The sequence below is a fragment of the Dendrobates tinctorius genome, unplaced genomic scaffold (assembly GCF_039654945.1).
Source record: "Dendrobates tinctorius isolate UK_male_01 unplaced genomic scaffold, ASM3965494v1 ptg000322l, whole genome shotgun sequence".
In the NCBI taxonomy this organism is placed as follows: Eukaryota; Metazoa; Chordata; class Amphibia; order Anura; family Dendrobatidae; genus Dendrobates; species Dendrobates tinctorius.
In genome coordinates, this window is record NW_027361989.1 from 1,758,331 (window position 1) to 1,775,143 (window position 16,813).

Consider the following 16,813-nt stretch of genomic DNA (forward strand, 5'->3'; position numbering starts at 1 on the left):
TCACTATAAAGCCTGGGCCTCATTATACAGCTGTACAGGGGTCTAGTGAAGGCTTTTTAGCCCTTTTCTCAGACTGTAGCTTCTGGGAACAGGCCCTCACTCCTGTCCCTTCACTATAAAGCCTGGGCCTCATTATACAGCTGTACAGGGGTCTAGTGAAGGCTTTTTAGCCCTTTCCTCAGACTGTAGCTCCTGGGCACAGGCCCTCACTCCTGTCTCTTCACTATAAAGCCTGGGCCTCATTATACAGCTGTACAGGGGTCTAGTGAAGGCTTTTTAGCCCTTTCCTCAGACTGTAGCTCCTGGGCACAGGCCCTCACTCCTGTCCCTTCACTATAAAGCCTGGGCCTCATTATACAGCTGTACAGGGGTCTAGTGAAGGCTTTTTAGCCCTTTCCTCAGACTGTAGCTCCTGGGAACAGGCCCTAACTCCTGTCCCTTCACTATAAAGCCTGGGCCTCATTATACAGCTGTACAGGGGTCTAGTGAAGGCTTTTTAGCCCTTTCCTCAGTCTGTAGCTCCTGGGAACAGGCCCTCACTCCTGTCCCTTCACTATAAAGCCTGGGCCTCATTATACAGCTGTACAGGGGTCTAGTGAAGGCTTTTTAGCCCTTTCCTCAGACTGTAGCTCCTGGGCACAGGCCCTCACTCCTGTCCCTTCACTATAAAGCCTGGGCCTCATTATACAGCTGTACAGGGGTCTAGTGAAGGCTTTTTAGCCCTTTCCTCAGACTGTAGCTCCTGGGAACAGGCCCTCACTCCTGTCCCTTCACTATAAAGCCTGGGCCTCATTATACAGCTGTAGAGGTTCAGCCTCATTATACAGCTTAGAGGTTCGGCCTTTTAGAGATCATTTCATCTTCATCTTACTACTGCTCACAATAACAGTCATTTTGACCAGGGGCGCCCACACTTTTACATTGCGCTGTCAATGCTTCATCCCGCTGGTGCTCAATATTTAATAGGGTCTCGCTATTAAACTTAATGAAGAGTTTGGTGAATTTCTTTGAGCTTTTATTACTAGAGATGAGCGAATATCGTCGGAGAAGTTGTTATTGGCTAATATCGCTTACCGAATAGCTGCATCGGGACCCCGGATCCCTGGAGCGCTCCCGATAATCAGCTGCATGTGTCGCCCTCCATGCAGGTGCTGTGACTATCACACAGCGCGACACACGCAGCTGATTATCGGGAGCCCTCCAGCACACTGAGTCCTGCACACACTGAGGCCCCTGATCATGTGACCCCTGACTCCTCCCCTCCTGTGACCTCATCACAGGTCCTGTGCACAGAGCAGTCATATATGTGGCGGACACTCCTGGATCTTCAGCTTTCTGGGCTGGTTCCTCCTGTGAGTCCTATTAACCCTTTCGCTCCCTGTATTCTCCTTTCTGACAGGACAATATCTGAATTCGGACAGTGTGACAGGAATTTCAGCAATGTGGAAGGAAAAAATGACAATTTTACTTTTTTCCTCACAAAAATGTGACTTTAGCCCCAAAATTGGCAGCGTAACAAATCCTTATTTCCCCACTGTAGTTTGTAGACTCCATATACAGATCCCTTAAGTGTGAAAAGAGCTGAATTCCCCACTTAAGTTATTGCATTTTGGAAATTGCCCCCCACTGGGAATTTATCTCCAGGTAAAGGCACAATTGTGTCTCCATGGGGGTTGTGCTCACAGCCCAACATCGTGCGGCCTCCAAAGAAATGCCACCCCGCACCATTACTGACCACTGCCAAACCGGTCATGCTGAAGGATGTTGCAGGCAGCAGATCGCTCTCCACGGCGTCTCCAGACTCTGTCACGTCTGTCACATGTGCTCAGTGTGAACCTGCTTTCATCTGTGAAGAGCACAGGGCGCCAGTGGTGAATTTGCCAATCCTGGTGTGCTGTGGTAAATGCCAAGCGTCCTGTACGGTGTTGGGCTGTGAGCACAACCCCCATCTGTGGACGTCGGGCCCTCAGACCATCCTCATGGAGTCAGTTTCTAACCGTTTGTGCAGACACATGCACATTTGTGGCCTGCTGGAGGTTATTTTGCAGGTCTCTGGCAGTGCTCCTCCTGTTCCTCCTTGCATAAAGGTGGAGGTAGCGGTCCTGCTGCTGGGTTGATGCCTTCATACGGCCCCCTCCACATCTCCTGGTGTACTGACCTGTCTCCTGGTAGCACCTCCAGCCTCTGGACACTACGCTGACAGACACAGCAAACCGTCTTGCCACAGCTCGCATTGATGTGCCATCCTGGATGAGCTGCACTACCTCAGCCACTTGTGTGTGTTGTAGAGTCCGTCTCATGTTACTACGAGTATGAAAGCACAACCAACATTCAAAAGTGACCAAAACATCAGCCAGAAAGCTTTGGTGCTGAGATGTGGTCTGTGGTCCCCACCTGCAGAACCACTCCTTTATTGAGGGTGTCTTGATAATTGCCAATAATTTCCATCTGTTGTCTATTCCATTTGCACAACAGCATGTGAAATTGATTGTCAATCAGTGTTGCTTCCTAAGTGGATAGTTTGATTTCACAGAAGTTTGATTTACTTGGAGTTATATTCTGTTGTTTAAGTGTTCCCTTTATTTTTTTGAACAGTGTATATAGAGAGATAGATTTTTTTTTTCTTTGCGTTGGAGGGTCCAATTCCAGCTATTGCTGTGGGATCTGTGATTTCTATCTACTCCACTGTGTACAGGATAATAGAGTATAATAAAGTAGTTATGGACGTGATGTAACTAACATTGTGCAGGGACTCTGCTTTCCATATAGTGACGGATATTTCTTGTTACTGAAACTGTGATATTTTTCCACTTTAAACCTTTTTTAAACCCCTCTGATCAGTGCGATCACACAACATACAAGCCTCTGATGGCTCCGGTGATGCCCTGTACTACTGTAGTGCCGTGTATCATCACTGCCTGTCAGTGTAATACTAACGGCCCCATACACATGAGATCAGAGTTGGCTGAACGCTCATTTGGCAGACGGCGATCTCTCCCGACTCCCCCATACACACAAATATTCCAGCTTTCCTGTGGTCTGTATGAGAGAGTCGCCTCCAGACTCCTCTAGAGGAGGATTATCTACAGGAAGAACAAACGGATTATCCTCTGAAATTCAGGATGCCGGATCCTTCTCTGCCCTGACATCATCTGTCGGGAGGCCCCAAATACATTATATGGTCGGCCAAACCCCCCGAAGTCAGTGCTTTCATGGAACTTTAGCCTAATGTGTATGGGGGCGTTATAAGGTAACTTATTGGACGCTGCCTCTGGCCCAGCCTAATAGACCTTCATACATTGCAGCCCAGACCCCATTATTAGGCATGTAAGTATCGGAGTAACTAGGCCGCCCCATACTATCGAGTACTTGGAGGCGGGGGGCATTCAGCCAAACTCTGTCACACCTTCTTAGATGCCATGTTTGCTTTTCACAGCAGCAAGTGGTTAAACTGTCCGTGTTTTTGTTGAAGCCTCAGGCTATGTGCACACGCTGCGGTTTTTGCTGCGGTTTTTGCTGCGGTTTTGGCCGCTGCGGATCTGCAGCAGTTCTGCAGACAGTGGACAGTAGCATGTTATCCTATGGGATTTACAATCTGCTGTGCAGATGCTACAGATTTTTAACTGCGGAAAAGCTGCGGTTTTGAATCCGCAGAAAGAATTGACATGTCAATGGTTTCTGCGGACTCTGCTGCGGTTTGCCACCTATTCCATTGTCCAGGTGGCAAAACCGCAGGTAAAACCGCAGATAAGAATCCGCAGACCAATCCGCAGTGTGTGCACATGTGTCTTCTGCTTTTTGCTTATCTTTTTCTTCTTACAAGAATTGTTGGAGCCAATTTTTCTTTAGAAACATTTTAACCCCTTAACCCCCAAGGGTGGTTTGCACGTTACTGCCCGGACCAATTTTTACAATTCTGACCACTGTCCCTTTATGAGGTTATAACTCTGAAACGCTTCCATGGATCCCGGTGATTCTGACATTGTTTTCTCGTGACATATTGTACTTCATGATAGTGGTAAAATTTCATTCATATAAATTGCGTTTATTTGTGAAAAAAATGGAAATTTGGCGAAAATTGTGAAAATTTAGCAATTTTCTAACTTTGAATTTTTTATGCCCTTAAATCACAGAGATACGGCACACAAAAAACTTGATAAATAACATTTCCCACATGTTTACTTTACATCAGCACAATTTGGGAATCAACATTTTTTTTAGTTAGGAAGTTATAAGAGTTAGAAGTTGACCAGCAATTTCTCATTTTTACAACACCATTTTATTTTTACGGCCCACATCACATTTGAAGCCACTTTGAGGGGTCTATATAATAGAAAATACCCAAAAGTGACACCATTCTAAAAACTGCACCCCTCAAGGTGCTCAAAACCACATTCAAGAAGTTTATTAACCCTTCAGGTGCTTCACAGGAATTTATTGAATATTTAAAAAAAAAAAAAAGAACATTTAACTTTTTTTTACAAAAAAATTGCTTCAGGTCCATTTTTTTTATTTTACCAAGGGTAACAGGAGAAATTGGACTGCAAAAGTTATTGTGCAATTTGTCCTGAGTACGCTGATACCTGATATGTGGGGGGGACCACTGTTTCGGCGCATGGCAGAACTCAGAAGGGAAGGAGCGCCGTTTGACTTTTTCAATGCAAAATTGGCTGGAATTCAGATCGGATGCCATGTCACGTTTGGAGAGCCCCTGATGTGCCTAAACAGTGGAAACCCCCTACAAGTGACCCCATTTTGGAAACTATACCCGCCAAGAAGCGTATCTAGATATGTGGTGAGCACTTTGAACCCCCCAAGGGCTTCACAGAAGTTTCTAAAGTACAGCTGTACAATTAAAAAATCATATTTTTTCCACAAAAATGATCTTTTTACCCCCAATTATTATTTTCTCAAGAGCAACAGGACCCTAAAAGTTATTGTGCAATTTGTTTGAGTACGCTGATACCCCATATGTGGGGGTAAACCCCTGTTTGGGCGCATGGCAGAGCTCAGAAGGGAAGCAGCGCCATTTGACCTTTTTGGCTGGAATTGAGATCGGACGCCATGTTGCATTTGGAGAGCCCCTAATGTGCCAAAACAGTGGAAACCCCCAATTCTAACTCCAACCCTAACCCCAACACACCCCTAACCCTAGCCCTAACCCTAGCCCTAATGGGAAAATGGCATTTTTTTTTTAATTTTATTATTTTTCCCTAACTAAGGGGGTGATAACAGGGGGTTTGATTTACTATTTATGGCGGTTTTTATGTTTGGCAGCTGTCGCACACTAAAAGACGCTTTTTATTCTAAAAATAGTTTATGCATCACCACATATTGAGAGCTATAATTTTTCCATATTTTGACCCACTGAGTCATGTGAGGTCTTATGTTTTGCGGGATGAGTTGACGTTTTTATTGGTACCATTTTCGGGCACGTGACTTTTTTTTATCGCTGTTTATTCCGATTTTTGGGACACAGAATGAACAAAAACCAGCGTTTCATGAATTTCTTTTGGGGGGTGCGTTTGCACCGTTCCGCGTGCGGTAAAATTGATAAAGCGGCTTTATTCTTCGGGTCAGTACTGTTACAGCGATACCTCATTTATCTCTTTTTTTATGTTTTGGCGCTTTTATGCACTGAAAACAATTTTATATAAAAAATAATTATTCTGTGAGCTATAACTTTTTTATTTTTTTGCGGATGATGCTGTATGGCGGCTCGTTTTTTGCGGGACAAGATGTCGTTTTCAGCGGTACCATGGTTATTTATATCCGTCTTTTTGATCGCGCGTTATTGCACTTTTTGTTCGGCGGTATGATGATAAAGCATTATTTTTTGCTTCGTTTTTTATTTTTATTTTTTAAGAGGTTCAACAAAGGGGTTAATTAGTGGGACAGTTTTATAGGGCGGGTCGTTACGGATGCAGAGATACCAAATATGTGTACTTTTATTTATTTTATTTTTTTCAAAAAATGAATTTATTAGGGAATATATATATATATTTTTTTTTTATTTATTTAGTGATTTTTTTATAAATTATTTTTAAACTTTTTTTTTTTTAACTTTATTACATTGTCCCGGGGGGACATAAATGTCATGTGACAGATCGCTGATCTGTCACATCACAGATCGTTGTGAGAGATCAGCGATCTGTCACAGGCAGTGCTGCACTCTTCCTCATGCTGGCGCTTTGCAGGCATGAGGAAGCCGCCTCCCTGCAGGCCCCCGAAGGTCCCCGCCGCCATTTTGGATTCGGGGACCTGCAGGGAAGGAGGCCCCCGCAGCAGTGATGCACATCGCGCTGCTGTGGGGGTCTCAGGGAAGCACGGAGGGAGCCTCCTCCTTGCCGATGCTTCCCTAAACCCCCGATACACTGCGATCGTGTTTGATCGCAGTGTGCCAGGAGTTAACGTGTCGGGGCGGTTCGTGACCGCCCCTGACACATAGTGTTGGGTGTCAGCTGTGATAATCAGCTGACACCCGGCCACGATCAGCTGCATTCCCCCCGTGAGCGCAGGTGATCGCGCTAGACGTACTATCCCGTCCTTGGGACTTAGGTCTCAGGTCACATGGACGGAATAGTACGTCTAATGTAGGAAAGGTGTTAATATCGGCTTTTTCTGGAGTTTTTCTTGTAATATAGGAAAGACTAAGGCCAGAAATAAACCCCATAAATCACTGTACATGGAGACTTTGGGATCAGATCATTTCTGTCCGTTGTGTTTGTGGAAACTAAAAATCTTTTCTAAAAGCCTCAAACTTCTGTGTGTGACTCAGAGCTGAGATCTAACGTGATAGAAGATTCCAGTGCGGGGAAGACGGGAAACCTTCATATAGACGGCCGGTGGGGATGGAGGCAGTGACCGACTCTGGCCAAATCTGTCTCTAGAGCCGCAGTAGAAGATGAAGATGTCGTCCTCATCATGAAGGAGTTATTTCTCATGTCGCGTGTAATGAATATCTCCTGCAGTATTGCTAATGCCGATTCCAGTGTCGGTAATGAGACGAGAATTAGCGTTATGGAAGATGAGTCTATGAGGAACGTGTTCAGCTGCCGACTCCAAGGAGGAAACTGCTTGTTGTCTGTGGCCTAAATATATAGGTTTTATTAGTAGATGTCAGGGGAGAAAACTAAACCCTGTAAGATAATAAATCTCCTCATATGTTTCCCTTATTATCTCCAGTAATTGTATTATTACACAGGATTCTTATGATGTTACATCGGATCATCTTCTTCTCATTCAGGTCTCTACAATATCGGATCCTCTCAGTGAAGATCTTCTACAGAAGAGAATTTTCCTGATTTACCCATCAAGGATGGATATGGACAGAGACAAGATGGCGGAGAGGATGTTACACCTCACCCTAGAGATCCTCTTCCATCTCACTGGAGAGGTGAGAGATTCTGATGACGTCACATTACATCATTCTTATCTATGGGAATAACAGATGGACAGAACTGGAGAGGTGAGGACTCCGGAAATGTCTGTAGTGAGATTTATTAATGTGTCTCTCCATTACCAGGATTACACAGTGGTGAAGAAGACCTCTAGTGATCGCTGTCAGGACCCTGTGTCTGAGGGATGGGGACAACCCCTGAGCCCAATCACGGGGCCTGCACCTCACCCCCTGATCCATGAGGACATCAATGACCAGAAGATCCTAGAACTCATCTACAAGATGATTGAGCTGCTGACTGGAGAGGTGACACTGCTGGGAATGCTGGGACATTATACAGTAACACTATGAAGGGATCGGGGGGATGACGGTATCATTGTATGTGTCAGGTTCCTATAAGGTGTCAGGATGTCGTTGTCTATTTCTCCATGGAGGAGTGGGAGTATTTAGAAGGACACAGAGATCTGTACAAGAACGTCATAATGGAGGTTCCCCAGCCCCTCACATCTCCAGGTAATAGACAGGACTAAATACACACGGCCTATAATTATCTGTATGTAGAGAATGAATTCAGTCCCTGTATGTGTTTCCTCCAGATCTTTCCAGTAAGAGGACAACACCAGAGAGATGTCCCCGTCCTCTTCTTCCACAGGACTGTAACCAAGAAGATCCCAGTGCTCCTCAGGATCATCAGGTAGATGGAGAGAAGGTGTCAGGAGATCTCCTCTATGATGTGTAGACGGCTGTGAAGGTCTTGTGCTCAGTCTTGTTTTATCCACCAGTATTATATGTTTTATACTTGTGTAATGAGAACGGTGGAGATGGCAGGATTAGAGCTGATCATAGATGGGACTTCTCCATCTGTCGGTGACTTTTACAATATTTGTTTCAGGGTGAAGATCTGACCCATATTAATACTACAGAGACATATGTGAGGGGTGATGAGTGGTGTAAAGAGGAGATTCCCACATATGACTACCCAGGTGAGTAGTGACCACTGAATGCAGAGAAGTCACAGATTCCTCTCAGTCACCGGCTGTGGCTGCTTTATCGGTGGTGTAGTCCGGCCGTATTACCATGATCACCATTTTGCCTCTAGACCACAACATTCTCCTCCACCCAAAACTGTTCAAATGACTTTGGGCAGTGAAAGCCCTTTTCTATAGAACTTACAACCAATTACATTGTTTTTGATCCTAAGGAATTCAGATTACTGCACAATCTCTCCTGAAATGGGGAGCGATATTATTTTCTCTAATCTTCTGCTCAGGATCCATAGTAGCTCCAATGATCCACCATAAATGAGGGCAACTCTGGTTTACTGTTGTGTAATCTGTATTTGTAGTTTTCAGTTAATGATATTCTCGTGCTCTGGGGCGGGGCTGTGGGCGGGGCTTTATGTGGTGCTCTGATTACATATTCCTCTGTATTGGCTTATGACAGGTCGCTGACCCCTCACTGACCTGCCCCCATTATTACATAATGCATATAATAGCATTGATATTATTGTTGATAATGCCTATAATATTGTGGCTATTGTGAGGCTTAGAAAAAAATTACATCCAGCAAAATGTCACCGGCGATGGCGGCGCCTGCGCAGTAGCCTCTATATCAACTATATGAATTTTTTTTTGTTAGGAAGTTATAAGGGTTAAAAGTTGACCAGCAATTTCTGATTTTTACAATAAAATTTACAAAACCATTTTTTTAGGGACCACCTCACATTTGAAGTGAGTTTGGGGGTCAATATGACAGAAAATGCCCAAAAGGGACACCATTCTAAAGAGTGCACCCCTCAAGGGGCTCAAAACCACATTCAAGAAGTTTATTAACCCTTCAGGTGCTTCACAGGAATGAATGGAATGTTGAAGGAAAAAATATACATTTACTTTTCTTTCACAAAAATTTTCATTTAGACCTAATTATTTTTTACTTTCACAAGGGTAACAGGAGAAAATGGACGATACATTTTGTTTTACAATTTCTCCTGAGCATGTCGATACCCCATATGTGGGGGAAATCTACTGCTTGGGTGCACGGCAGGGCTCGGAAGGGAAGGAGCGCCATTTCACTTTTTGAATGTAAAATATGCTGGAATAATTAGCGGTTGCCATGTCGCGTTTGGAGAGCCCCTGATGTGCCTAAACAGTGGAAACTCCCAAAAAGGGACCCCATTTTTTAAACTAGACCCCTTAGGGAACTTATCCAGTTGTGTATTGAGCACCTTGAACCCACAGGTGCTTCACAGACGTTTATAACATGGCGCCATGCAAATAAAAAAAAAAAAAAGAAGATTTTTCACAAATCTTTTTGGCTCCATATTTTGCATTTTCATAAGGGTAACAGGAGAAATTGCTCCATACAGTTTGTTGTGCAATTTCTCCTGAGCACGCCGATACCCCATATGTGGGGGTAAACCACTGCTTGGGCGCATGGCAGAGCTTGGAAGGGAAGGAGCGCCATATTGGAGAGCAGATTTTGCTGGAATTGTTTGTGGGTGACATGTCACATTGTCAGAGCCCCTGAGGTGCCAGAACAGCATAAGCCCTAAAAGTGACTGCATTTTACCAAATACTTCCCTGAATGAATTCTTCTCGTGGTGCAGTGAGCATACTGACACCACAGCTGTTCCATAGAAAATTATACCATTAGGCAGTGAAGAAGAAATAATTACTTTTTTACCACTAAAATGTTGTTTTAACCCCAGATTTTACATTGGAAAATAGGTAGATAGGTAAAGGGTCACTATATCCATAGATGAATTCCCCCCTGAAGTGACCCCATTTTGGAAATGACACCCCTCTGGGAATTCATCTATGGATATAGTGACCATTTTCACGACATGGATGATTTCCAGAAACTCGTAGAAGTTTCAGAGCAAAAATTGCCAAAATGTCATTGTAGTGCCCAATATATTGTGCCCAGCTTGTGTCTCTGGAGACCTCCCCCCACCTACCCCCGGAAATTGTTAAGTCAGCTCCACTCAAATGTGTCTGTCACTAAATAAACCAAATGCTTGAATGTCAAAACAGTTCAAAAACGTGGTTCTGTGTGGAAGATTGTAAAGCCGTCATGGAGGCATAAGGCTGGCAGTGATGGGCATTGTGGGTAATAATAGCGGGTATCATGCCTCATTCCTCTCTAGGAACATACACGACATCTTCTCTGGGGTTCTTTCTTGTTTCAGTTACTGGGATGAGTGCAATAAAATGTCGCTCAGTGAGTCTTCTGACATCTTCACATTCTAAAGGATTGGCGGGGACAAAATTTTCAAAAACAAGATTTTCAGTGACCTTTTCCTGATAATCAAGGAAAGTATCTGCATTTCCGGCTTTTTTGTATAACACAAAAGAATTATATGTGGCCACCTGAAACAAATACATGACTAACTTTTTATACCAGATATATGATTTTCATGATACCTGGTATGGCTGTAGAACCTGATCTGCAAGGTCCACAACCCATATATTTGTTGTAGTCAATGGCAGACAAAGGTTTTGGAGTAGTGGATCCCTGTTGGTCTGCAGTGGCCCTTGTGGCATCTGTGTGGATCGAGCTCAGGATAAAAATATCTTTATCCTTATACTTAAGGACAAGCAGCTCTCCATTGTGTAAAGCCCCTGACTGCCCCTTTCAGAACTTTTTGCTGACCAATGATTGTGGAAACTCCTGAAGGTTTTTGCGAATGGTCCCACAAGCCCCTATGTTATGTTCAACCAGACTTTTAAATAGAGGTATGCTGGTGTAGTAGTTGTCAACATACAGATTGTAGCCTTTTTGTAAAAATTGAGTTATCAGCTCCCAAACCATTTTTCCAGATGTCCCCAGATAAGTAGGGCATCCTGGTGGGTTTAGTTCGCTGTCTTTCCCCTCATAAATGTGAAAAGCTGATGTGTATCCGATTGAACTCTCGCACATTTTATAGAGCTTTATTCCGAACCTTGCCCTCTTAGAAGGAATAAATTGCTTGAGGTGCAGTCTTCCTTTGAATTTTACAAGTGACTCATCAATGGAAATGTTTTCTGTTGGGGTGTAGAGCTTTAAGAACTTTTCTGTCAAGTCTTCGATGATGGGTCTGATTTTGAATAGTCTGTCATGTTCTGGGACATCTCTGGGCAGGCATTGACTATTGTCATTAAAATGCCAAAATCTCATGAGCATTTCATAATGGGTCCTAGGAAGAACGGCAGGAAACATAGGGGTGGCTTGAACAGGGCGGTTGGACCAATAGGACCGAATGCTCGTTTTTTTAACAAGCCTCATAATGAATGTAAGTCCTAAAAATTTTTTCATTTCTAGGACATTAGTTGGTGTCCATAAATTTGACCTAGCATAATAGGATCGTGGATTCTGGCTGATGAATTGGGACACATATAAATTTGTAGGACAATATGCTCTAGCAAGCTATCTGTCAGAAACAAATTTAAAAAAATAATTGGTCCAAAATTTTCCACCTCCACATTTATACCAGGAATGGCATTAAAATTAGGGATGAATGGAGTAGCCGAATCCGAAGCCTCCCATCTGGGAAATGCTACATCAAGAGGCAAAGCCCCTTGGACATTGGTGTGCGCCAATTCACGAGCACTAGGGACAGCGCTAGTACTGGGCATTGTTCCCTGAGTTGGAGACATTTCTCCAGAAGCGCTATTTGTCCTTCTTGTTGTACTGGTCCTTGTGTGTGAGGATGGACCAGAATCACTGCTCATTTCTGAGCTATCACTGTCGCTGCTACTAAAGCCCTCGATATCCACATCGCCATCTGACACTGCACTTTCTTCACTGTCAGAACATAAAAGTGTATAAGCCTCCTCTGTACTATAATACTGACGGGCCATTTTATTCATTTTTATTTTTTTACCGAAAATTGAAAACTACGACGTGACCAAATAATTGGGGAAGCATTTGAGTAAAGCCTAATTCTTTAGCCTAACCCTAACTTTAGATGAAACCCTAGCTTTAGTCCCAACACTAACCCTAACTATAGCACTAACCCTAACCTGCCTTATCTGTATTGTTACTTTATAGCACAATCGCTGACTGACACAGCTGTTGGCAGCAGCAATTGTAACACTGTTTCTCCTCTAATCTCTCACTGACAGGAGATCTGAGGAGAAACAGCGTTTTTATGGGGCAGATCGCCCGGGAAAGTTGATTGCTGCAGCAAACTTTCCTAGTGATTTGACTCATTGGCTGGTGTGATGCTGACGTCATAAGGACCTGAACAAATCAGGTCTCGATGAGGTCATGGATCACAGGAAGCGTTGTGCGGTGAAATCCCCTAGTTATAAGGTACGTGGGGTCCCGATGAGCACAAAACCGCCGACCGTAGACAAACGTCCGCGCTGCACAAAGTCCTGCTAGCGCCGATGTTTATCTAACGTTGGTGGTCATGAAGCGGTTAAGTTAAGGGTACAATCAATTCTGTCCAGGCCTATTTCATGAGTTTTATTTTTTTTTTCATTCTGTGGAAGCATGGTTGAAAAGCAATGTCTGACTTTCATTTGCTCATTTTCATAGATTTTTTATTTATTATTACTTTTGTCAGATTCAAGTTATTTCTGTGACCATTGTGGGTTTTTCTGTCATCAAACGAGGGGTACCAACAATTTTAACCACGTGTGTAGGAGGAGTGAATATTTTGACTCCACAGCAACTTCCCGGAAATTAACACGCAGTGGATGTTGGAGAGTGAAAATTACACATTTGCCATTCTCTTACCCAGCACATAGTGCCCAGATTGTGCTCCAGGAGACACACACCAAAAATTAAGTGGATTCTTCTCACTATAATATTGCTAAATACAGGGATCCTAAATGTTGTTTGCGCACACTGCAAGACTCCGAAGTGAGAGCGGATTTTGCTGGATTGGTTTATAGAAACCCTGTTGCTTTTCAACAACCTTTGATCCACTAATAGTGTGGGAACCTCTGTCTTTCCAATGACAGATGATGGACCTGAGTGGGGACTTGTTTTTGTGAGATGAGAATTGGTATTATTTTCTCCCACATAACATTGATTGTTCATTCTGCCTCCCAAATATTGAATAAAAAGAAACCAAACAGTTGAACACCGCACACTACTGGTTCATCCAACAAGGTTTTCTATTAGACTGTGAACTGTCATTGTCTTGGTAAATAATTAAAGTTTTTACATAGCTTGCCATTTTTATGGACAGTTTAAGTAGAAATGTTCAAAAATATAAAACTCAAGGATATTTTATTAAAAATAATTGTTTTATTTTATTTTATTTTAGCAGATGACTGTACCAGGAGATCAGAGGGACAGCTGACATCTTCAAGTTTTAAATCTGATGATCTTGAGATCCTACAAGATACAACTGAAGTGATTGCTGTTACTCCAGATATAGTATCATCCATTCACAGCAAAGATCTGTCATCTGATCCTATGAAACAGGTCCCATCTTCTGATTCATTACTGACTACTAAGAAAAATCAAAGTCACAAAAGAGGCATTACAAAACAAACTGCTCCTTTAGCAAAGAAGCTTTTTTCATGTTCAGAATGTGGGAAATGTTTTGCACGTAAATCACTGCTTGTTGCTCACCATAGAACTCACACAGGGGAGAAGCCTTTTTCCTGTTCAGAATGTGGGAAATGTTTTAATCAGAAATCGGTTCTTGATAGACACCAGAGAGCTCACACAGGGGAGAAGCCTTTTTCCTGTTCAGAATGTGGGAAATGTTTTACACATAAATCAGATTTTGTTACACACCATAGAACGCACACAGGAGAGAAGCCTTTTTCATGTTCAGAATGTGGGAAATGTTTTCACAAAAAATCACTTTTTCTTATTCACCATAGAACTCACACAGGAGAGAAGGCTTTTTCCTGTTCAGAATGTGGGAAATGTTTTAACCAGAAATGGCATCTTGTTAGTCACCAGAGAACTCACACGGGGGAGAAGCCATTTTCCTGTTCAGAATGTGGGAAATGTTTTAACCAGAAAAGGAATCTTAATGAACACCAAAGAACTCACACAGGAGAGAAGCCTTTTTCCTGTTCAGAATGTGGGAAATGTTTTAACCAGAAATGGCATCTTGTTAGTCACCAGAGAACTCACACGGGGGAGAAGCCATTTTCCTGTTCAGAATGTGGGAAATGTTTTAACCAAAAATGGCATCTTGATCGCCATCAGAGCAGTCACACAGGGGAGAAGCCTTTTTCCTGTTCAAAATGTGGGAAATGTTTTAACCAGAAAGGGAACCTTAATGAACACCAAAGAACTCACACAGGAGAGAAGCCTTTTTCATGTTCAGAATGTGGGAAATGTTTTAACCAGAAAGGGAATCTTGATATACACCAAAGAACTCACACAGGAGAGAAGCCTTTTTCCTGTTCAGAATGTGGGAAATGTTTTAACCAGAAATCAGATTTGGTTACTCACCATAGAACTCACACAGGGGAGAAGCCTTTTTCCTGTTCAGATTGTGGGAAATATTTTAACCGGAAAGGGAATCTTGTTAGACATCAGAGCAGTCACACAGAGGAGAAGCCTTTTTCATTTTCTTAATGTGGGAAATATTTTACTTGGAAATCAACTGTTAATAAACATCAGAGACGTCACATAGGGGAGAAGACTTTTTTATGTTCATAATGTTGAAATAGTTTTAACGGCGAGTACTCCGGCAGCTGTGCTCTGCTTGTGAGCAACGCATTATGTCCCTGCCATGTGCTGCTTACAAGCATGAACCAGTTGCTGGTATCAGAGCAGGATTCAGCAAGGGAGCGCCGGGTAGGTAAGTGTAATGCTTTTTTTAAAATGTTTTGTGATGGGGCCATGGATACCAGGATGGGGGCCAATTATAAGGATTGGGCTATGCATACCAGGACTGGAATGGGGGGCCAGTCATACCCGAATAGTGATGGTGCCCTGCATACTAGGAAGAGATGGGGACCTGCATACCAGGATAAGGATGGGGGCCATGCATACTACGATGAGATGGGGCACTGCATACCAGGAGCGGGATGGGGCCAATCATGCCACAATAGGATGGGACCCTGCATACTAGGATAAGGATGGGGCCATGCATACTACGATGAGATGGGGCACTGCATACCATGAGTAGGATGGGGCCAATCATGCCACAGTAGGATGGGACCCTGCATACTAGGATAAGGATGGGGCCATGCATACTAGGATAGGGATGAGGGATCTATGTATACCAGGGTAGGGATGAGGGGGCCATGTGTATCAGAATAGGGATGAGGGGACCATATATACCAGGATAAGGGATATTAAGTACAGAATTAACCACATTTTTTGCTTCAATTTTTTTTTCCTAATTTCCTCTAAACCTAGGTGCGTCTTATAGTCCAAAAAACACGGTATATATATTTTTTTTCTCCGTGAACTCATTCCTTATGTTTGGCCTCATTAAAATAAAAACACTCATACTCCGCTGGCGTGCCGGCTCCACTTCAGTGGTGTTGAGACTCACTGTCCCGAGGCTTATGTGAGGTTCTCACATCACACGAGCCCTGCGCCCAATCAGCATCAGCTTCACTGCTCCTTCCTTTGGACATATTGAACATGAACAGGAAGCCAGGGCTGCAGCTGCTCTCTGACGGCCTCATGATGCTTGATTTGTCCGAAGGTGGGGACAGTGACGTCAGTGCTGATTGGGCACAGGGCTCACATCATGTAGCAACCTCAAGAGACCCAAGAAAGCAGATACCGACAACCTTTTTAAACATCAAAAATCCAACACAGGGAAAAGTCATTATTATACCTAGAGTGTGAGAAATGAATTACAGGAAAATCGTATTTTGTTGACAATGAAAAATAACTCAGACGAGGAGAACCTATATATATTATTCACAAATTGTACAAAAACATGATGCACGCGGCGTGCGTTCAAGATGGAATATTATATGGGAGTTTTATAGGATAAATTCAAGGTGAGAATATTATATGGGAGTTTTATAGGATAAATTCAAGGTGAGAATATTATATGGGAGTTTTATAGGATAAATTCAAGGTGAGAATATTATATGGGAGTTTTATAGGATAAATTCAAGGTGAGAATATTATATGGGAGTTTTATAGGATAAACCAAATACCAACAGAAAATAAACGACCCAAAACAAACATTTATCAGTAAAAATAACTCTTTATTAGGTAAAGTATGAAAGAATTGCTCCATATTCCGATACCCGTCACATCTTCATTTTTCATGATCTTGGGTTGGGTGAAGGCTTATATTTTGTGGGCCGAGCTGACGTTTTTAATGATACAATTTTGGTGCAGATATGATCTTCTGATCGCCTGTTATTGTATTTTAATGCAATGGTGTGGGAACCAAAAAAACTTAATTCTGGCATTTTTTTACGTTTTTTCTCATTATGCCGTTTAGTGATCGGGTTAATTCTTTTTTTATTTTGATAGATCGGG

The 16,813-nt window shown here is 42.9% G+C and overlaps 1 protein-coding gene across 1 annotated transcript in view; it reads left to right on the forward strand.

The window, feature by feature from the left end:
• LOC141074060 (uncharacterized) overlaps positions 1-16,813 on the forward strand; it is a 72,897-nt gene that overhangs the window by 9,128 nt on the left and 46,956 nt on the right. The window contains exon 2 of the mRNA XM_073561576.1: positions 13,656-14,914. Within this exon, the coding sequence (XP_073417677.1) occupies positions 13,656-14,914 (1,259 nt within the window). The remainder of the gene's footprint in view (positions 1-13,655; positions 14,915-16,813) is intronic.